Source organism: Podarcis gaigeae, assembly GCF_964106915.1.
Source record: "Podarcis gaigeae genome assembly, chromosome: Z".
NCBI classification, from domain to species: domain Eukaryota; kingdom Metazoa; phylum Chordata; class Lepidosauria; order Squamata; family Lacertidae; genus Podarcis; species Podarcis gaigeae.
Genome location: NC_139691.1, coordinates 30732909 through 30757109, shown reverse-complemented (window position 1 = coordinate 30757109; position 24201 = coordinate 30732909). Strand labels below are relative to the sequence as shown.

Genomic DNA, 24201 nt, shown 5'->3' with positions numbered 1-24201 from the left:
AGTCTTAACTCTATTGTGGATTGAATGCGGAATGTTTTAAATAATTTGGGCCCCCTATATTCTCGGCACATGACCACTTTCAATAGGTTTTGTGAGTGATTTCCAGGGGCTGGTTCAAATTAGCACTGGAAATTCCCTGCTTGTGGAAAAACAGGATGTCAGGGTTAAGAAATGCTGTTTGTCTACATGCAGGGAAGATAGGTGTGTGTTCCATGACACAACCTGAAGTGGTACAATCCAGAAAAGGCTTTACCACTTGGTTCTGTTAATGTATGAAACTTCCATGAAAAATACAGGGAAGCCCAAATACCCTAAGGAATATTCTTGTTTTTCTTATTGTTCTTAATGAAGAAACTCGAGGGAGAGAAAAAGGGGGTGAAGGGGGAAACCCCTTCAGCTCACATCCATATTAATTTAAATATATACATATATTTATACAGTATAACTGAAACATATATTTTAATTGAAACATATATATTGATATCCAAATATCCAGATAGGTATCCACCCGAAACAGATGTTTTTAAGAAATATGCTCAGATGCAACAAGGGCAGTTAGGGGCCACTGCAAAATAGACGGTTGGTCTAAAGAACATTCTAAAGTAAAGATTCTGAATTATTTTTGCTGTTCTTTTTCATCATCTCATTATTTATCGCCACCATCATTGTTGCTGATTGCATGCTTCCCAGAGAGGCATCCTAGTGGATGCTGTGAAAACATGACATCTCCCTGGGCTCCCTTGGGAGGAAGGGGAGGGAAATAAATATAATTTATAATTATAAACAGTAATAATAATAAGCTTATTGACAATGAACCAGATGGACCTTTGGACTGATGGAGCAGGACTCTGATGATGGTGTTAATATTAGGATGTTGGACCTCTGCTCTACAAATCTGCTTCTTCCCTAGTTTGTGTCCTGCCTGCATTCTCTCCCTCTCCCTCTCCCTCTCCCTCTCACACACACAGACACACAAACAGAGGAAGACACACACACACAAACTTCCTCTGTGCAACTGTATACAAACCTCACGTGCACCAAGGTCAGAATTTTTTTCTTTTACTGTTCTTTGATTAATGCTGAGAGCTGCAACGTGTTTAGACAGGGTCACGACCCCAGGCATCCATTTAATCAAATTTCTCTGCTGTGTGTCCCTACGGAGCCATCGCAATGAGAAACTCTCTCAATGAAGGAAAGGGGGAAAGGGAGAGAGGTGGAAAGAGATGGAGGGAGAGGGGAGGGGGGAGGGGAAGCACACTTCACATCTCACATTGTTTACACACTGTTAAGTAATTATTTCACTCTCCAGACCCCCACTGGCCATCAGCGGAGAAGTCACCTCCTTGGAGATCCTAAAGAGCTTATTCAGCAAGATCTAATCCATTTGTTTCTCGCCTGCATCGGAAAGCTTACTGCTTAGCTTAAAGACTTCTTTGTGAATACTAAAGTACACGGGGTCCATGCTAATGATCTCACTAATTATTACAGTATTTCTCCTTCCTGGGAGATGCAGACAAGGCAAGAGCAAATGGAGGCTTAAGCAGCACAGCCCACCCTGCCCCAAATGCACACACCTGCTCACCCCACAGAAGACCAGGCTGGAGCAGCAATGGGCAAATCAATCTCTATCCGGTCCGTGTCACTTTCACATGTCATTCCCCCTGCCCCAATAAGCCAGTTCCATCTTGTTCCTGCATTAAATCTGTGGTTTTTTTTAATGGCACTGTATATATTTAAATCTTGCTTCCTAAATATGTATTTAAACATGGACTTTTAAGCATACTTTTAAAATGCTTGTTTTAAACATATTTTGATAGGTTGGGTTGTTTTTTCCCTGAAGTGTGAGCTGCATTGCACCATTCAGGATGCGTAAACGCTGGTGGATAACAAAGTTCTGATTGGTTAGGGCAGAGCTTTCCAAACTTTCCATGTTGGTGGTGCACATTTTAGACACGCATCATTTTGCGATACAGTAATTCCATTTTACTAGCAAACTGGAGGTTAGACTAACCCCCTTTCCATCCCCGGGAGGAGCATTCATGTGACACACCTTCTTCACACTGCAGCTGACACAATGACTAGCGTGTCACAACACACAGTTTGGAAAGCTCTGGGTTAGGGACTGGGAAAGCACCTATACGCACTGGAACAGCCACGTCCGTAATTGTGTCCAACTAGGGCTAAGTGGGGGAGGCAAGGAGCTCAGTGAGCTATTTAACATAGGGCAGGCAGCCCAAAGGAGGAGGTCTTGTAAGAGACTCAGAAAGCCACCTCTACCTTCTGGAGCATCTGCCTGTGACAGTCCATACATTGATCCAGGGTATATGGTTCATGTCAGTCTCTATCTTGATTCACAAAAATCAAATTTCTTGAGCATCCGTAGTCTACTGCAGCCTCATTGCAATGTGTATCCAGTCAGGAAATCCCTGATTTAAATGCTGCCCCTTCCAGGAACTCACTCAATGGCCAGAAAGAAAGTCCTTCCTTTCTGCCTTCTTACTTGCAATATGGTTATAAATACTGCTGCTCTGCCTTTAGGGTTGCTGTAAAGATCAGAAGATAATGTATGTGAAGCCCTTTAAGTCCTCTAAAGTGCAATATACATTTTAGCACATTAATAATCCTGCTTTTCTTTCATTATGGAGCTCTTAGGTGGTCTTCCAACCAGACAATGATCAGACTCAGACCTACAGATCTATTTCTAACTTTGTTTCAATATGTTGAATACTCAGAAGCTCCCCACCTCCCCACCACCACTCCTATGAGAAGACAGGTATAGAGGGAGAGTGGGCACATTTGAAAATAATTATAAGCCATGGTTTAGTGTAACATACAAAAGCAAGAATAAGTTTTATTGGGCTCGCATGATTTCCCTTACATTAGCTTTTGCTTTAGTTAGCCACAGTTTGTTGCCTAGTCCTTACCAATGAACTGTAATTAACCTCAACTGTGGTTTGCTGAAAACAATTCAACTCATCATTTCTAAAGCCAGCAGATTTTAAACTAAGCACAGTTAATGTTAGGCACAGTTCCCAGTTAGGATTACTCTAGAAGCTGTAGTTCTTGAAAAATCTTCTCTTCTCAGCCACATAAGGAGGAGAGAGGGAAAGAGGGGGTTAATTGTAGTGCCCAAACAAAGCCAGAAACAAAAAGCTCCACATTGCAAGGTTCCCACCTCTCCCCACCCACATGGGATAAGACAGGACAAGACACAGAGGAAACAGGTCAATGATCTATTAGGACACTATTAGGATATTGTAATCTGAATCTCCTTCAATAACTTCAAATCTTGCTCCTATGTAACTGGGATTTTGCATGCATGAACATCACATTGAAAGCTGTTAAGTGGGAACCATGAAAGCGGCTTCACTCACTGCTTGAGAAAGTGTCAGGGCTGGAGTCAGATGCACATCAGCACTCAAGTAATTAAGTCACTGGTGCCAGTGAAGTTAACTCTTTATGAAAGTAAACCAAAATACAGCCTCTGCTTCAGCCTCAGAGTCTGAACTGCACTCTGCCACAGACTCTTCCTGCTCACTAAATCCTGTTGCCCCTCCAGCTTTCGACACCCCCCCCCCAGTCTTCTCCGTCATCCCACCACCAATTCCCTGGCTCTGAACCTTCTTCCCCAGGGGGTTCCCTTGGGAGTTGCCCAGCTGGGGCCTCCCACTACTCCTCTGCACCCAGCCAGTCCATGTTGGCATTTACAGTGAAATCAAACAGGAAGTCAATTTCATGAGCTGGCAACCTACAAACCAAGATGCAAATGGAAAAAAAGGAGGCTACCACCTTCCAGTGTGTCACTCTTGCTGCTGGCTAATATAGTTTAAGATAAGGGATGTTTGCACCCAGCAATCTAACTCAAGTGTTTGGTTCCTGATTCTAGATACAGTGGACACTGGCGTAAGTAAAGCAGCAGTTTGCTGGTGAATTCTTCTCCATAAATGAAGTATACCAAACTGTAAAGAGATTTCCAAACTCTACTACAAGGGACCTCATTTCTAGGGCCAGTTCCAGAGGGTAACATCAATGGGCATTTGACAGGGCAAGACCAGCAGAGGGCTCACTTCCTTAACAGCACTGCTGTTTCCACTTTGCATCCAAGAAGATTAGGTGCAATTTAAGAAGTTGTCAGTTTACATGCAGATTGGGGAGGATGACATGGAGGGTGGCATGCTGAAGAGCTCTCAGAATCCTGGAGACAGTACTCACCAGCTAAAACCACAAGAGGGAACTGTTTATCCTTCATACTAGAGACTCAAAGGTATATTCTGGAGTTTGGTTTATTGAGGGAGGGAAAGGGAATGCTTCCCGACTGCTCGGTAGTGGCACCATTTTGTTTAAAAACATATTGTGCCATCCATACTGTACTCCCCAACATGTGGAAACCTGTGGCACTCCAGGTGTTATTAGACTCCAACTCTCATCAATCCTAGCCAGCAGGGTCAATGGTCAATTTACCAGCAGGCTAGTAACCACTATGGGCTTATTTACAAGTCTGCAGTCAAGACATAGGATGCTGCCTTATACTGAACTGAAACAGTAATCCACCTGGCTCAGCACTGTCCACAGAGACTGGCAGGATAGAACCTGGGACCTTCTGCATTCATTACAGCTTCTCCCCCATACTTTATACCAGCTGCCCCAACCTGGTGCTCTCCAGGTGTTTTGATGGGAGTTATAGGCCTTAAATATATAGAGTACACAGGGTTGGAGACAGCCGCCTTATAATATTTTTTGTTTGCCCTCTGCAGTCACTCTTAACAGCAAAAAATTCTCCTTCTGCCCCAACTGCAGCTGCCCTTTTGCTGAATCTTTGCTGCTGCTTTTCTTTTCTGCTGCAAATACTCAATATTTGTCCGGTAGCTCTCAATAACACTCTGATCTTTTATGCAGCTCTTCTCCAGGGCAAAGAGCAGAAATGAGGCAGGCAGGTAATGAGGAATTACAGTTTGCCTTTATTTAATAGCTCCATCCGTCAGAGTAATAGAGATGGAGCAAATGGTAACCTTATTCACCCAACCCTTCCTAATTGCTAGCCTGAAAAGCAGCAAGAAAAGTGTATGAGGGGGGGACGACACCACACTGGATCTAATTGCAGTTCAGAAATTAAAGGTGAACAACTTGAAAGCCAGGCGTAAGCATAATGCTCCTGTCTTCTAATTCAAATGCAAACAGACTGCAGAAGGTAAGACAATTAGAAACCAAAGAGAAGGCAGCAAATCAAGAAGAAGCCAGGGTCTGGCAAAAACAAAGTCCCTCTTTCAACCCAACTTGAACCCTCACCTTTTCCTCCCTTGGGCTGTTGGGATAAATGCATTCAGGACGGCTTGCTCATCTGCAGAGGGCACCTCCAACAATGCAATTCAGTCCCCATGGCTATTATTGCACACAGCAAAAGAGGTTTGATCCCTGCTGAAGGTGGCAGATTTCGGGTGCCATTATGCAACTAGGAACCACAGCTCCTTTCAAGAAGGCACAGAAAAGGCCTGTCAGAATTATCGAGGGGTTGGAGTACCTTCCTTAGGAGGAAAGACTGACACATTAGGCTGGGTTGGGTTCATCGAGATAAAAGTCAGGTAAGGGGGGAAATAGCTCAGCAGTAGATGGAGAGTGTGCTTTGCATGCAACTGTTCCCAGGTTCAAGCCCTGACCTCTCTACATAAACAAATCAGGTGGCAAATGATGAGGAAGTATGCCCAGGACCTTAGAGGGATGCTACCAGTCAAGAGTCAGCAAGTACGAGTTGGGCTGTCTTGAGTTAGCAAGAAAGTATTTATTCACGCAGTGTGTAGTTGGACTGTGGAACTCACTCCCACAAGAGGAATTGATAGGCACCAACTTGGATACCTTTAAAAAACGAATGGGAAAATTCATTGATGAGAGAGCGATCTGTGGGTACTAGCCATGTTGTTATGCACTGCCTCCACAGTTGGAGACAGTAGGGCTTCTGAATACCAGTTGCTGGAAACCTCGGCAAGAGAGAATGCTCAGGCGCTTGTGTCCTGCTTATGGGCTTCTTGTGGGCATATGGTTGGCCACTGTGAGAACAGGATGCTGGACTAGATGGGCCTTTGGTCTGATCCAGCAGGCTCTTCTTATATTCTTATGTACTCTGACTACCAGCATCTCTCCAGGGTTTTGGGCAGATAGAGGTGTTTTGAATGTTCTGTGGTCTGACCCTTTTAAGTAGAGAAAGGTAAAGGTAAAGGGACCCCTGACCATTAGGTCCAGTCATGACCGACTCTGGAGTTGCGGCGCTCGTCTCGCTTTATTGGCCGAGGGAGCCGGCATACAGCTTCCGGGTCATGTGGCCAGCATGGCTAAGCAACTTCTGGCGAACCAGAGCAGCGCACGGAAATGCCGTTTACCTTCCCGCCGGAGCGGTACCTATTTATCTACTTACACCTTTATGTGCTTTCAAACTGCTAGGTTGGCAGGAGCAGGGACCGAACAGGAGCTCACCCCGTCATGGAGATTCGAACCGCCGACCTTCTGATCGACAAGTCCTAGGCTCTGTGGTTTAACCCACGGCGCCACCCGCGTCCCTTAAGTAGAGAAACCATGCATTAAACCTAGAAGATTTTTCAGGAGTGCATGTACACCGAGGCCTATATATGTATGGAGTGGGGGGGGGGGGGATGAATGAGAAAGAGCACCGTCTTCTTCATCCACTGCCACAAGATGTGATGCTGGAGTTTGGCTGAGATAGCTCTGAAAGAAGATTAGAGATAGATTAGCAGAAAATGTATTTATCCGTTGTTATTAGCCATGACAGCTAAATGGAATCACCATATTCAGAGGTAGTCTAGCATGAAATACCAGTTGCTTAGGGAGTGGGGATGGGGGATGGGCTGTTGCCTTCATTTCCAGTTAGTGGGCATCCTAGAAGCATCTGACTGGCTACTGTGAGAAACAGAATGATAGGTGATCTTGAACCAATGGACTCACTTAGCAAAACAGTTCTCAGGCTTCCATGAGACATGATCTACCCAAGGCATTTTAGTACCTGATTGTCAGGACTGGGTAACAAGCTGGTGCCAGGAATCAGGGTGGGAGGGAAACCAGGAGACAGGACCTGAACACAAGCCAGGAAGCAGGACTAGAAGAGCAAATCTAGGAGCAACAGAACTTTAGCAGGCCTTGTTCAAGCAAAGCACCACGGAGGCAGGCAGCTTTCATATATTCCCTTCCTCCCAGCATGCAGCCTATTGGGCAGAGTCAAAACATCTCCTGGTGTTTACCAAGAGGATGCAATTGTGCACTTCACCTGATGGGGGCAGTGATCAGTTGCTCTTGATTCTTCAGCAAGAGGTCGCAGTCATGCACCTCAACATATGGGGCAGTGGTCAGCAGATCCTGACACTGAACTGGAAAATCCAGATGGCAACACCCTCCAACTAACTACTGTGAGGCACAGTATATAACTGTGAGATACTCACACCGAAATCAGTGAGAGCTGTACAAAAACACGCTACCTTTCTTCCACCAAGTAACTCAAGGCAACATGCATCCAGGTGATCTCCCATCCAGGAACTGACTGGACCCAGACCTGCTTAGCTTCAAGTGGGATGCTACATCATATACCTCCAAACAAAGCTACAGGGGTAAGGAAAGGATTTATTCACAACATACACGTAACCTTTAAAAGGGCTGTTTGTTGCAAGGAAAAGCACAAAGGTTCAGGTTCGTGCAACTGCACAATTATGATTTCTACAACAATGAATGAAGCTTTGGGGACATCTGACTCAGACACATGCTCTTCCTGCATGTGGGTGTGTTGGGAGGGGGGTTATCTTTCCTGCTAAGTGGCCCTTTCAAAATGTTACCCTTGCAAAAATGACTCTCAATAAGTGTTATTACGGCACATTTTACAGATATAGGAAAGCAATAATGGCATTCTTTTAAGCCTCGCTGCAAACACAAAGGACCCATTTTATCCAAGGAGTGACACACATCTGAATGACAGGCTTCCCACCTGGCACCTGCTAAATCTTTTGCAACTTAAAAGTTCTTATCATAAGCTGAGAATCCAGTTTTCATTTTAAATACAGTCGTACCTTGGATCCTGAACTCGGATGTTTTGGCTCCTGAATGCCACAAACCTGGAAGTGATTGTTCCAGTCTGTGAACATTCTTTTGGAACCCGAAAGTCCAACGTGAGTGCCATGGCTTCTGATTGGCTGCAGGAGCTTCCTGCAGCCAATCAGAAACCACTATTTGGTTTTTGAACGTTTTGGAAGCTAAACGGACTTCCGGAACAGAATCCAATCGACTTCCAAGGTACGACTGTATATGCAAGTTCCTGGGCATCATGGTTAAAAAGATACACTTGACAATAGATATTAACAAACAAGGATCTGGACACCCTATTTTTTAGCAATGTAGCCTAGACATGCATCAGTCCGTTTAGCTGCTGCATCACACCACAGTCTCCTGTTTAGCTGGCAATATTATGAAAATCAATAGATCCATTTTGCAAATTGTTGTCAAACCAGGGGTTTCCTTTCCTGTAGCTGTACACCTGATTCTTCCAACTTAAATGCAGCAATTTACATTTCTATCTATTACAAATCATTTTTAGCATTCGGACTCAGTTCCCCATCCTGTCAAGATCACCTAGAATCCTGTTTCTGACTTCTTAAGATGCTAGTTTTCACCCCAGTTTTGTGTCACCTGAAAATCTGATAAGCATCATTTCCACTGCTTTGATCAAGTCATTCTTAAACCTGTTAAACAGCACTGGGCCTGGGACAGAACCCTGCACTTGTTGACAAGGAGTCACTTCTGTGGATACAGTCCAACATCCAGCTACAAATCCACCTAAAAGTGTAATAATCTAACCCACAGTTTAACAGCAAGAATATAATGGTGGGTCTTGTTGAAAGACTTAGTCAAATCAAGATATACTACATCCACTGACTTCCCCTGATCTACAGAAGAATAAAAGCTGCCTGATATGGAGCCACACCCATAGTCCATCTAGTCCAGGATGGCCAACTCCCAAGAGACTGTGATCTACTCACTGAGTTAAAAACTGGAGGTGATCTACCCCCTTTGGGGGGGGGGGTTCAGGTCAAAGTTGTAGGGCTTTTTTTAGGGGGGAAGAAAGCTACATTTCTTTGGGTTGCAGGGCAAAAATGTTGAGCTTTTCTAGGGGAGCCAAAGTTGTTGAGCTTCTTCGGGGGGAGATCTACCAGTGATCTACCACAGACATCCAGTGATCTACCAGTAGATCACAATTTATAGGTTGGATGTGCCTAATCTAGTCCATCACAGTACTGTACACTAGGATGGACATCAGCTCTCCAGAAGAGGTGTACTTGTCTAGGGCCACTGAGAGATTGAAGACCCATGACTATTTCTGCAGCAGAGTCCCAGCCTCCAGTGTCTTACAGCCACCCTATCAGCATGAAAGGGGAGCTTTCCAGCCACCAAGAAAAAGCCACCTCACTCTTTGTGCTGATTCAAGCCAACTAGAGTGTGTGCACAGAAAATAGTAAATCTAGCTGAAAATCTAGTTGGAGTGTGTTGATATTTGCAATTCACCCCCCAATTATTATTGTTGTATAATTATAATTGTATGATCTTAGAAGGGGTGTGGCTATGAGTGGGTGTAACTCTGACTATCAAATGTGAACTGGAATTAGTTCCCTTTTTGACATGCATGCTGAACTTCAACTAGCACTATTTCCTTTGTAAAATGAACTTTCCAAACTCTGGATATTTCGCATGTTCCAAAAACACCATCTGTAGATACGCATGCTTCGTAAAACACATAAAATACACCAGGTTTCTGCTGTGCTATGCAATAAAGAAAGGGCACTCTGCAGTTGAGTAAGAACTTTTACTATTAACATAAAAGAAAGCTATAGGCCTAGGTCTCCTTGTCTCACCCCCCTCCTGCTGAAAAGAAAGGGATCTTCCATCAGCCAATTGTCATGTATCATATATTTCATCTCTCTGAGGGCCAGGGGCTCAGGTTCTTTTCTCCAGAATAAAATACACCAAGGGGGAAATTTGTGTTGCACTCTACACCATTTACAAACTGCTTCCAAATAAATTAAAGCACTTTCTGCTATTCATTAATCCCTGGATGCTGCCATTTTTGCATTTGTGCTCAGTATCAGAAAATCCTCAACTCCTGGTTCCAGGAGTTGCACCTCTATCTCTCCTCTTCTTCCCTCCCCAAGTACACAGATGGTGACCTTTCTTAAGCGCACCCCAGAGATATCGCATAATGTAAGTCAGAAAAAGGAGAGTGAACAGGGCAGATGCCACCAGAAAGAAAATTCGGTCCAGCAAATGCAGCCAAAAGGATGAAAAAACTAAAGGGGGGTGTGAGAGTTTAGTTGGCTATTTGTCAAATCCAGACATTAGGCTGGATCATCTCTATTTCTGACGATCCATTGTATTTTGCATAAAGTAGGAACTTCTACAGTCCGCACCATCTTCCAAGTTTAAGATTCTGGTTGCAATCCCATAGTCGCTGAGAGGCTGCTCCAGAGACCATGGTATTTTGAGGATCTCCTTCCCAGAGGGGAGAGAAGGGGATCTGCCTTGGGGACCCCCCTCTCAGCTGCAATGGAAAGGGCTGCCACCAATGCCCCTCTGAGATAAAAGGGGGGAGTGTTCCAGACGTTTATTGGAATGGAGTCTGGACCTCTCCCATTCCTCCAAGATGGCTATTGAGATTGGTTTAGCAATTAATCCAGTTTCCTGAGGAAGTCTGGGAATTAAAACTCTGTGAAAGGAAATTAACACCCTTAAAAACTGCAGCTCCATGATTCTTTGGGGAAGTCACAACTGTTTAAAGAGGTATAATAGTGCTTTTAATGTATAGTGCAGCTGTAGCCTGGCTTCAACACTAGAGGTGCAACAACATCTTTCCCTGCATCTGCAGGAGAAGGCTAGTTTAAGGGGTTGATGACAGGCCTGTGGCACACAGCTCTAATCTCCCAGAGGACAATGGCTGGGGGCTCATGAGAAATAGCATGGGGGGAGCTGCCGTTGCCCCCACCCACAGTATCTACCAGCTGGTTGCCTCACTCTGTCTAATGGTAGGGCTGGCCCCAAGGGCAGGTATGAGTTATGCTTACTTGTCACCTATAGCATGTCTTGATCCAGCCAGAACAAAGGTGGACAGTGCTACTCAATGAAATCAATAGGACCTTTGGCATAGACTTCAAGGTGAGCAAGAGGAGACCCTCTGTCAACAAGAATTTCACTTACGTTTCCTCTCTGAGTAAGCAAAAATAATAATAAAAATAAAATCCAGCTTGCTCGCACCAAGTTCTCTCTGTAAGAAACTATCCCCTGTAAGCATTTAGCAGACGGGAAACGGGACTCCATTTGTGTAGTGGCATCAATGCAAATCTAATTCCCGACATTAAACTGGAGAGGCAGAAGCACATTTACAAGGGCTTTGTGGCTGTATCTCTTCCTTCAGTTAGCAAAGTTAAAAATCATTTACTTTTGAGTACTTGCTGTAAAACGCTAATTGCCCTAGAGTCCTTATGGGCTCCATCACTGCATGTGCAATGGCTTCCCCATACTCATCAATGGAGGAGGTGACTATGTGGACACAATGAGCTGTTTCCTTTGCTGAACTGAACATAAGGGCTAGCTCGGTGCTCTTTTTTCAACCGTTCTCCACCTCTTCTTGAGAAAAGAAATTGAATTTAAAAACTGGAGTGAAATTCTCATGGGTGGAGGAGTGTGGGGTTTTTATGTCTTTGCTTTAACTTCTGAGGTGGTCAAGAGGTGTTTTTGAGTGTCTTTTCTTCCCTTCAACAATTCATCCCCAGTGGGCAGCCATCCCAGGTGCCTTCAGTAATAGCCCTTGGCTATCACTCCTCTCTGGGACGCAGGTGGCGCTGTGGGTTAAAGCCTCAGCGCCTAGGACTTGCCGATTGAAAGGTCGGCGGTTCAAATCCCTGCGGCGGGGTGCGCTCCCGCTGCTCGGTCCCAGCGCCTGCCAACCTAGCAGTTCGAAAGCACCTCCGGGTGCAAGTAGATAAATAGGGACCGCTTACCAGCGGGAAGGTAAACGGTGTTTCCGTGTGCAGCTCTGGCTCGCCAGATGCAGCTTTGTCACGCTGGCCACGTGACCCGGAAGTGTCTCCGGACAGCGCTGGCCCCTGGCCTCTTGAGTGAGATGGGCGCACAACCCCAGAGTCTGTCAAGACTGGCCCGTACGGGCAGGGGTACCTTTACCTTTACCTTTATCACTCCTCTCATAGGGAGGAGTAATAGCCCTTGGCTCTCACTCCTCTTTTTTCAGAATCAAAAAGTGTAGGCGTCTGGGGAATCTGAAGGCTACTGGAGAACCTTGTGACAATAAGATGAACTCAAAATCCCACACTGCCTTAAATTTAAAAGAAGTCCTCAAATGCCCTAAGGATGATTCAGGAAAAAATGGGAACTGCTTTCAGAGGGAAATAAAACCAAAGACAACTGGGAAGACTGATTTGGGCAAAGCACAGAACTAGAGATGGCAAGGCCTGGGGGGAAAACAGAAAAATTTGGGGGGGGGGACAGGTTTTTTCCTGTCCCCCCCCCCCTGAAAAATGGCTTTGGGGAAAAACAGAAAAAAACCTGTCCTATCCCTCCATTTTCCCCCAGGCCTTCCAGCACCCACACATCGGAGCTCCCTGCTGACTGACACCAGGCATGTGCTCTCACTGTACCCTTTCTGGCAACTGCTCAAAACATTTTCGTTAGGGCCAGCCCATCTGAATACGTAGAAGCTGCATGCGATTTACAGTGGTAACTCAGGTTACAGATGCTTCAGGTTACAGACTCCGCTAACCCAGAAATAGTACCTCGGGTTAAGAACTTTGCTTCAGGATGAGAACAGAAATTGCACAGCAGCGGGAAGCCCCATTAGTTAAAGTGGTGCCTCAGGTTAAGAACAGTTTCAGGTTAAGAACGGACCTCCAGAACGAATTAAGTTCCTAACCCGAGGTACCACTGTACTTCCTTTTAACCACTGCTGACTTTAATCAGCTTTTGAATACTCTTAAGTACCTGCTTTTAACTGTGTTTTATCAATCATTTTAATGTTCTGTTGTATATTTTTGTAAACTGTTTAGAAGCTCTCTTACCATCATGTGGTTTATAATATATAATAACAAATTCAATTTAAAAAGCACACACACTCCTTTTCCTTTCAAACAAAGCCTTAGCGCAACATACTATTTAGTAATTGTATGTTAGTTCCTTCTGGGCTTGGCATGCAAAAAAATTGCCCTACGCTTTGCCCTGGCTGTCCCCAAGTAGAGATGAGAAGGCCGGGGGGGGGGGACGGAAAAAGTGGGGGGGGACAGTTTCCCCAAAAAAACTTCTTTTGAGAAGTCCATGAGAAAAATGACAAAGAGGAAGAGGAAGAAGAAATGGAAAATTATAGTAGTTCAGAAAATGAGATAGAATAAACTGCATGTATATGTTATATCTTCTGTTGTTTTTAAAGCACTATTCAAAGGGTAGACCTTCTATGGGGCTAAAATATTGAGGTGGACCTTAACTTTATTTGCTTTTGGTGACAAGGGGCAAATCTGATTATTCTTTATGTTGATGGTTTCTTGCTTTTTTTTGCTTTTGAGGGAAAGGAGGGTGGTTACCTGTTTATTGCAAGCACAATACTTTTATATACACTGTGTTTCACACGATTTGTAAAGCTACTCCACACTGAAATTTTTTTCAATTTAATTTCCCATTTTTCCCAAAATTTCCATTTTTTCCGGGGGGAAACGTCCGCCCCCCATGGCTTCAAAATTTTCGGAAATTTTACATCTCTACACAGAACAAGGACTTTCTGCAATGCACCCCACATGGAGTGCTGCATCAACTTTGAGGTGGTGCAATTTTGAACATGTGTTAAACTTATTCTCAAGGCCTGATCAGTTCTAAGCTGTGTCTCTTCACTTCTATCCAGTATATATGGCATGCCAACTTCCATCAGCCCTCAACAAGCATTGTCAGTCATCAGGGATAGTTGTCCAACCACACCTGGAGTGTCGTACACTGCATGGTAGTTCCTTGGAGATTGTTAGAAGAAAACACTGGTTGCTGAAAGCATCAAGTGTTAATCCTGACATTGGCACAGGGGAGGAGGAATGAACATGGGATTAACATCTCTGGTTCCATTCTATGGGCTCATTCACTACTACATGCTAACATTCTGGCTGAACATGGTCAATTTCTAGAATTAATTCTAGAAATAGTGCATGTATAGTCTACCACAACTTGCATTTCCCTTCATTTACTCTGCCCTCTGCTTCTCTCTTAGAAAGGTTCATAGCTGATGAAACATAGCACAGGCAGAGGCGCATCCAGTTGCCTTGTTCAGCTACCCTTTTATTAGTGTGTGCAAGCATTTCTGTGCATTGGGCAGGAGGAGGAGAACGGGTTGAACAAATTAGCTGTAGCAAACTGCTCAGAATAATGACAGGTCGCTAAAGTATTGCTATCACTCCATAGAAAAGACCAGGCAACTTGGAACTCCAAGATCAAGATTCAAAACCAGGTGGGAGGATTTCAAAAGAATCCCTAGAATGAATGAGTGGGAAGAAGGGTTTTTATTTCACACGCTCAGAAACCATGCCCTCTTATTTGGAAGCCCTTCTCCTAATCATCAGCGTGTCGAGGGGGCTGATTGTGATTATGCAACAGTGAATAAGAAGCACTCCATATATGCTCTAAGAACTCACTATTTTATATATTCTACCAGTGAATGGTATCAATAAAAAGGACTTATGGCTAAGCCACACTCAGTCTTGTATGCAGATTAAGTCCAGCTAATAAGAGAAGGGAAATCAAGGGATAGAATATAATGGAATAGGAATTCTCAGAGCAAAATCTATAAATACACATGTTTGGAAGAAAAGCAATGGGGAAAGGCCTCGGACATTTATTACTTGGAGGGGGCCTCAAAATGTTCACATTCTTTGTTCCTATTTCTTGCCTAAAAGCTGCTGAAAGTGCAATCACCCAAAGCTTCAGAAGCAAGGAATGTTTGTGCTAAGTTGGAATGACTTCATATAAGATAACGCTGCTAAAATAAAAATTCAAACCATGTCACCAAAATGTAGTTGACAACATGTATATTATGCAATTATGACTGTCATTTTATTACTGTTATTAATTTATTAGTATAATTGCAATTTTTTTTCAATGTCATAATGTGATAATAAAGGACTTGTCATTACTGAGTTAACCTCAGAACATCTCTGACCTCAGGGGAGGGTGCTCTCCGCTTTCAGTCCAAAATGAGCTGTCAGTTACCACAACGACATTTTGATGACTACATTATCTTGTAATTAAGTGTCTCAACAAATTTCTCCTTTTGATTGACAGGTAGTTAAGACTATCTTTGACCACAGGGCAGTTCCTTTATATTTCAAGAATATTTTTCCCCTTAGCACTGAAAGAGAAAGATGAACATTTAAAAATTAAAATGTTGGAATATATATAACACTTAAGTTTTTATGTGTAAAACAATGGAATCTCTGACCAATGCTAATTTCCCCACTAGTCTCACACTATTGTGTCACTGTGACAACTCTGACAGATTCGGAAAGTCCTGAAGTTCTTTGCCAAAGTTCAAAAAGTGCACTGTTTTCTTTCCCATTGTTTTCTTTCCCGTTGTTTTCTAAATAAGTATGTACAGAGCCACACAGAATCACGTGCACTGACAGCATAGTTCTTGCAAAGGGAATTAATAAAGTGCTGCATGACTGAGGACCAGAGAAGCTGAATGGTGGGTTATCTGGAACAGATCAAAGGAACTCTGCAAACTGCAGCTTTCAACTTAAAATCAGAAGTCCAATGATGTGTAGTCACTCTAGGTGGGGCAGTCTGTTTCAGACTGCATGTCAACAATGGGCAAAAGCAAAGGGCCGGACCACTCCTTCCTTCTCTCTCTCGCATTTTGCTGCTCTTCTATCTCTCCCGCTCCTGTTCCACCTAGCAGACTCCCTGCAGAAAGAAGGGTAAAACTTGCTGGAAGTCTAACTACTCACTTGCAGAGGGTTTTTTGAAATTAGGCAGTGGACAGTAGGTTGTCCACCCCTGCCTCAGAATATACAGAGGGAAGCAACAGCTGCCTACAGCAGGATACCACCCAGAGATGCAAGCACTGCATCTTGATTAGGTTGGTCTTCATAAGTTTGCTTATGGTCCAGTATTGTTACGCAGGTGAAACTGAGCATTTGCTCTCCATGGGGCTGAATTAAAAATGCATTGGATGGTTGAGGTGCACTAGGCCGTATTCTAGTAAGCTGTTAAATAAATGGGTCAACAATGCAATATTCATGAAGGTTAGGGATTAATTTTTAAATATTTTTTTAAAATTTATACGTAAATATGCCTTCCATATTACCGGTGCTAAACAGGCAGAGGAAAAAAAAACATTAAGCAAATGGCAGGAAGCACATTTCAATGTGGAATTCTAAAATTCAATCTACACCTGCAGAATCATAAAACAACAGGTTCCCTGAAAATATGGACTTATTCATTTCTCCTTCCCATCACCAGCAGCTGATGGGGGTCAGGTGGTACACAACCTTGGACCATTGCGTTGCCACTTCTAGGTTCCACAGCTAATTGACTTTTGAGTGGTTCTGATTACTTTTGAATAGTTCTGCACCCCACCACACAACAAGCAGAGAGGGGATTTCCTGATCTGCAGAGCAATGCTATACATGTATACTCAGAAGTAAGTCCCATTGACTTTATCTGATCAACAGAACAGTGCCTTCCACATCATTGGGGGTTTGAAGGTGGTGAACATAGCCTCCTGTTCTGAACTAGGCATGTCCCCTTAACCCCAGAATGGTCCTGCTAAAGCTTGCACTCACAAATGCATATCAAGTCAGACCATTGACATCTCTAGTTTAATGTTGTTTACCTAGCCTCTTCCAAATTGGGGCTTCCCAGATGTTGTTTGACTCCCATCAGCCCCAGTCAGCATGGCCAATCGTCAGGCACAATGGGAGTTGCAGCCTAGTGACATTTGGAGGGCTCTAGGTTGGGGGAAGTTGATCTACAGTGACTGGCATTAGTTTTATACAGTTTCAGATGGGGTCTCTCTCAGCCGTACCAGGAAATGCCAGTGGTTGAACTTGGGACCTTCTGCACGCAAAGCAGAAACTCATTGTCCCTCCCATGTGGCATACCCAGCCTTCACGATAACATCCTAGGGTGGGTTATAACAAAGTAAAAATACAATATTCAAATTAGCTAAAACAATTTGTAATCAAAATAATCAATAATTAATTTGTAATCAAAATAATCAAAAAGCTATGACATACTGAACGCAAAACAATTATGTTTTTTGTTTAATTTACTTCACCCTATTTTAGGTCTTTGGTTGTAATAAATATTGGTTTGCTCTCTATTCTGTCTTTCCTCCCTTTACTACACATACATACATCTACACACACACACACACACAGACTTGCAAATCTACCATCTGCAATGCATGGATAAGTCTCACTGAATTCTGTGGAACTTGTGCATGATTTGCTATGCTCAGGGTTGCAATCTCAGTGTCTATGCATTTCCACCCTTCAGAAGCGTGTGGCAATTCATCAGCGATTTAACCTATAGACATTTGAAGGTTGAAGAGCACCTCAGAGGGGTCGTTGACCTTCAGCAACTGCAAGATTCGTAGCTTCAGCTACAGTCAATATATATTTATCTTTCTGTTGGGACTATTACAACTGTTCAAGTAATGCTGACCTTGAAACTTCCTGTGCTGGATGCAGTAGAATAACGATCCCTGAAGGAAAAGTATAAAAATATCGCAATAGGATGTCTAAATCTAAAATGCACATAACAATCAAGAGCACAAGGATTCCAAATATACACCACCTGGAAAACAAAACAAAAGAAGGAGGAGGCTGATTTTTGGCACAGTCTTATAACTGCCATTTGCATCACACATGTCAGGCTCAAAAATTGCATATCCAGATGTATTTCTGATCAAGACTTGTATAGCTTAAGAGACCACATCTCTCAGCATGAATCAGAGCCTGTTCAGATGTCAGACAGTAGGAAATGTGCTTGTGCCACTGCATAAAAGGCAAGAGCAACTTCATTACCTGGCCTGGATGTACATAGTACAGTTATGTTGCTGAAGCTAAGCAGGTTCGGGTCTGGTTGGTATCTGAAGGGAGACCACCTGAGCCCTCCACTTCCCATGGATACCACCTTGAGCCCTGCGTTGAGTGAAATGTTCTACGTATGTATAAGATAAATTTAAAGCACCTAATATTTTTATTTACTAAAGGGATTGCTGTCCCCAACCTCAGACAAATGCACAGCCCGGCTTAATAAAATAAAAGCAAATTAGAAATGCACTTCAGTTTGTCAATGGCTGTTATAAATTATAATGGCTTTCAAGCTGTTTTAGTGCTGGTTTTGACCTTTAAGGCTCCCTTGTCCTTAAGGCTGGGTGATAATAATAAAAACAATAACAATACTACTGTTGTATAATTTTAAAGAAATATCATCAGCCATTTATGATTTGGGATCAAGGCACCTGGAAGAACACCTATTTCCACAAGGGTCTACCTGTCCACCAGGTATTGGGAATATTGTTCAGCCTAAAGGCCATATTCAGGGACGCGGGTGGCGCTGTGGCTACACCACAGAGCCTAGGACTTGCTGATCGAAAGGTTAGCAGTTCAAATCCCCGTGACGGGGTGAGCTCCCGTTGCTCGGTCCGTGCTCCTGCCAACCTAGCAGTTAAAAAGCATGTCAAGTGCAAGTAGATAAATAGGTACCGCTCCGGCAGGAAGGTAAACAGCGTTTCCGTGTGCTGCTCCGGTTTGCTAGAAGCAGCTTAGTCATGCTGGCCACATGACCCAGAAGCTGTCTGTGGACAAACACCGGCTCCCTCGGCCTATAGAGCGTGATGAGTGCACAACCCCAGAGTTGTCCACGACTGGACCTAACAGTCAGGAGTACCTTTACCTTTACTTTAAAGGCCATATTCACTTCCAAAACAGCTCTCATGAGGCCCCAAGCCAGTGGAAAGTGGAGCAAGAGGCAAAAGGGGCATAGCAACTTTTGTTAGAAACTTCTGCTTCTAACTTGCAAGGCTAAGCATATTTTGGAAATAAGTTTGATGACTGGTTTCTTTTAGAACATAGGATCAGTTCCAAACTAGAACTGTTTATAGAGAGATACCTGAAGGGCCACACTTGGCTCTGAGGTTCCCTGTCCCTGCTGTAGACTAAGGTCTTCAGCAGGGCTCCTTCTACATTAAACCTTCATAGTGGTGGCACCCAGATGGGAAAAAAGCCTTCCCTAGCAAATAATAATAATAATAATAATAATAATAATAATAATACTTTATTGTGGTCCAAAGACCCACAAAACAATTTCAAAACAAGATACAGTTAAAACGGCCATACAGACAGATGGAAGAAACCAAGGAAGTCATTTTGTTTTATCTAGGGCATAATGATCGTTGTTTCTTATAACCTCTGAAAGAAACTTTGCTACGGCCATTTAATACAGGGGGCTTCGGATTTTCAACTTTCTTTGGGAGAAAGCAATAAAAGTGGTATAATACTGTTTTACATGTATAGTGCAGATGGGACCTATGCTTCCTGAAACTCATACTCCTGCCCACACCCCCTGTCTGTCATTCCACTTCTGGACCCAGAGCATCTTCTCTGTGGGTTAGAGCATGGGGCTGTTAACGCCAAGGCCGCAGGTTTGATCCAGCTTATTGGCCAGCTGCGTTGCAGGAGGGACTAAATGACCCTCAGGATCCCTACCAACTATTCTGTTCTATTCTATTCTATTCTATTCTATTCTATTCTATTCTATTCTATTCTATTCTACAGAAGTTGAAGTGGACTGTACATCACTGACTAAAAGCTAGTGTTCTTCAAGAAGGGAGGTAGGGCTTGTAGCCAATGCCTATCAAGAATAGAGCCACTGAAATTTATGACCATGAAATTTATTAGTATTACTGATGGATCCACTGTGAGTAAAAACTTCATTGGCTACAACCCTGGACGACTTCTTATGTTGTCCACCAGCCAGCCCCCAAGACTCAGCCCCCGCCACCACACTTAATGTTTAAGAATTCAAATCTAGGAGTCTTATTAAAGAGCAATAACCTCCTCCTTTTTTATTCTTTTGTAAACTAATCAGAAACTAACGACTTGCACTAATTAAAAAGCTATAATTAGGAGAGACCTCATAAAACATTGAAACGATTTCGGGCTGAGAATCTTCATGTGATAAGCTTGTTCCTTATACCAGTATCCATGCCTCACGGGCGGGGGGAGGCCACAAGGATAAACCCTGATAAGGGAGCACTGTTTCTTAAACGTTAGAATGCTTCCATGGACTGATTTCACAGTGGTGGTGGTAGTGGTGGGGGTGACTTAGTAAAATTACTTCATTCAGAATGACAATGTTGTGTCATTTTTACAGAATGGGATACCAACCAAAAACTAGTATTTTTTCTGGTCTGATCACCAAAACCACCAAAATATTAGGATCTGAGAAGTCAGCTTATAACTCCCGATTCTGTCCCAGCTCCATCCTCTCACTTGCCACATTTCATCTTGGCTCCTGGCCCCACCAGTTTCTCTACTCAAAGCACCTAGAATCATAGAATCATAGAGTTGGAAGAGACCACATGGGCCATCGAGTCCAACCCCCTGCCAAGCAGGAAACACCATCAGAGCTCTCCTGACATATGGTTGTCAAGCCTCTGCTTAAAGACCTCCAAAGAAGGAGACTCCACCACACTCCTTGGCAGCAAATTCCACTGCCGAACAGCTCTTACTGTCACCTATTTGAAACAGGTGGGAAATTATGCAGGGATGAGGGACAAGGTGAGTTTCCCACTATTAGATCCTTCCAGTGACAATTTTCCATTCCTAAAAAAGTACCGTTTCCCAAAGTGAATTGATAACAGAACAAAAATGGACACAATACTGGCCATATTGAACCTTTTCTATGGAAGAGAGAGATTCCTTCATTCATCCTCTAGGTCATTCTGACCAACTTCCATTCCTCCTGAATTCTACCCTAATCTTCTCAGGTCTAGTGTCACATTTGCAAAATTCTACCCAGTACAGAAATAGGAAGCTGCCTTATACCCAATCAGATTGGGCAGATAATCTCAGTACTGTCAACACTGATTGGCAGCAGCTCTCCAGGATTTCAGGGTTTCTCCCAGCCCTCCCTGGAGAGGCCAGGGATTGAATCTGGGATCGCCTGCCAACAAAGGGATTTAAAGATTCATTTGGTCAAGCTGCCTTCTCAGGGATGAGGAACCTGTGGTCCTTCAGATGTTCATAGACTCCAGCTCCCATCAGTCCCAGCAGGCATGGCCAACAGCTGATAGGAGCTGTAGTCCAGAAACACCTGAAGAGTCAAAGGTTCTCTGCCACTGTCTTAGACAGGCATGGGTGCTATCAGTGACAGTTCTGAGTTTTGGAGAGCCACTGAAAAAGGCCCCTCCCTGTTAATTCATTAATCCAATCAGCATCAGTGCACACTATGCCTAGCTAATGCGCTAACATTCACTGGATTCCAGTCAAGGCTCAGTTTTGCTCAGGAGCAACACAGTGGAACATGGAGTAAAGCTGACAAAATAAAAAATAACACACAGACTACTGAATGTAACTGAAACGAAGGAGCCTTATCAAAAGTAGCCAGCATGTGTACAAAGCTCTAAACAGCTTGTACAGGAAAGACACATACACAGCATGTCTACCATGGCTGCTCAACTGTGTCCATAAAACATGCCTAACCTTCCGGGTGTGATGCATACGGAGCCCTAGCAGGGCCTAGATTAGCATCTCCTTCCCTCAGCAAGTCCACCTTCTCACCTCCATTCTCAGCTGCTACTGCTCTTCTTCCTCATCTTTGCTACCATGAAGGGAGCCAATAAGGAAGCAGACAGTGGCCTTCACTAGTCCTTCTCACAGAGGCCTGGGCTAGAGAAGGAGAGAGGTTGGTGAATAACTGGGTTGCAAAGGTTAAGACAAGGACTGATCCAAAGGCCTTTTGTCAGTGGGCCACCTTCTTGGGTTTGGGCCCTTATTCAACCTTGTTGACTTGCTCTACGCACCATGCCTTTACATCAATTTTAAACTATTTGAGTAGCATTGTGCTGGGATGTTATTGCTGTTGCTAATTTTATCGCTGGGCTGTACTATTTTTACAGTTCTTTTTGGTGTTTCGTGGCACCCTGATTCTGATATATTGCACTTGGTATGTTGGTACAGTACATACCTTAAGGGGAAATTACCCTAGAGAAGACTGCCTTAAAAATGAATAATAAAGCTAGGAGAATCTCAAACATTAATTCTGAAACAAGGGCATCTGCATCTCACCAGAGTTTCCTGTTCCTTCAGTTCATCTTCACCATATTGCCCTCCGCTTGTCTGATGGGCACATCTGCATTGATAAATTACTGCAAGAAAACAACTGGATGCACCCATCTGCTCCTACACACTGGAACGTATAACACGAATAGAATATTGATACAATGGAATGTATAATCCCATCAATTTTGATAAGTGGGGTCCATGGCTTGGCTCTAGAAAAACAAGGGGGGTCCACATTACTCAGCTAATTGTGAGCCACTGGTGTAGACAATACCAAAATAGGTGGACAGTGCTTCACTTAAATCAACTTCTTATGAGACAAGTACAGTTTTTTGTACCCCATTCAATTATGAATGCAACTCATAATTTCTATTTATTATTTTCCCTCAAAAATACTTGTGGGGATCTTTTAGTGAAAGCATTGTTACTTTATTTCCCAAGTTGTCACAAAATCCACTGCCTTCATCATAATTAAACAGCTGCTATAATCACCATAATAAATACAGTTTAAATTACGTTTAAATTAATAGTGAGCTGTTATACCCAATACTATCTGTGAAAAGGTGGAGATTAGCACCTTTTTTCTGGTTGAAATACAAATTAGGTTATATTGAACAAAGTCCTACTCAGAAAGTAATGAACCTTTTTAACTTCAATGGGTCTACTCTGAGTAGGACTAAGACTGGATACTACTATTAATAATAATTAATAAAAAAGCAGCAGCTGCATCTCTGCACTGCCCTGGAGTTTGGGGAGAGAGGTAGCTTTTTGAAGATGTTGCTCTGACTTGACATGATAAACTACAAAAAGCTAAAACCATATCAAAGCAAAAAAGAAAGGAAAACAACATGCAACAACAACAAAATTCCTAAAATGCTCATCCAACAAAACAATAATAAGACATACCCCACCTCGCTAAAAGATGAGCTTCACAGCAGCCACTAACTGAAGCGCTAATAAATAAGTATGTTTCAGCCTGGAACCTAAATACTGCCAATGATGGTGCCAGGCACATTTCCCTGGGATGTGGATTCCACAAACAGGAGACACCACTTTAAAAAGCCAGCATATATATATATTCCTCAATACTTGATTTCTCATAGCCGTTGCTCTATTTATTTGAGTATGATTGATTGATTGATTGATTGATTGTTTTGTTGTCCGTTCATTAATGAATTAGGCTACACCCTTAAACATACTTACTAGATCATAAGCTCCAAAGGGTCTTAAAAGTAACATTAAAGGTAAAGGTACCCCTGCACATTAGGTCCAGTCGCGGACGACTCTGGGGTTGCGGCGCTCATCTCGCTCTATAGGCCAAGGGAGCCGGCGTTTTGTCCGCAGACAGCTTCCGGGTCATGTGGCCAGCATGACTAAGCCACTTCTGGCAAAACCAGAGCAGCGCACGGAAACGCCGTTTACCTTCCCTGCCGGAGCAGTACCCATTTATCTACTTGACTTTGACACGCTTTTGAACTACTAGGTTGGCAGGAGCAGGGACCAAGCAACGGAAGCTCACCCCGTCGCGGGGATTCAAACCACCGACCTTCTGATCAGCAAGGCCTAGGCTCAGTGGTTTTTAGACCACAGCGCCACCCGCGTCCCAAGGGTCTTACTTCTGAGTAACTATGAATGGGAGTGTGCTGATAATCATTTCACTCAACATATCTTCTAGCAATTGTACTGCCTACTGAAGACCTTCATCTTCCAGCATGTCATTTAAGTAAGGATCTTTTCCAACCTACATCTGTATTTGAATTGTTTTAAATGTTTTAACTGTTTCATCATTTTGTGTGTTTGCTGCCCTGTGTTCCTTTAGGAGGAGGAGCATGAC

General features: G+C 43.4%; 1 protein-coding gene across 9 annotated transcripts in view; it reads right to left on the bottom strand.

Annotated features, from left to right (window-relative positions):
• The window catches only part of DACH2 (dachshund family transcription factor 2), a 324778-nt gene that overhangs the window by 228549 nt on the left and 72028 nt on the right, over positions 1-24201 (bottom strand). The window contains exon 1 of one of the 9 annotated variants that reach the window (XM_083722212.1): positions 17743-17852. The exons of the other annotated variants lie outside the window; for them this stretch is intronic. Within the exon in view, the coding sequence (XP_083578338.1) occupies positions 17743-17837 (95 nt within the window). The 5' untranslated portion in view covers positions 17838-17852. Of the gene's footprint in view, positions 1-17742; positions 17853-24201 lie in introns of those variants that run through there. 9 annotated transcript variants of the gene reach the window in all.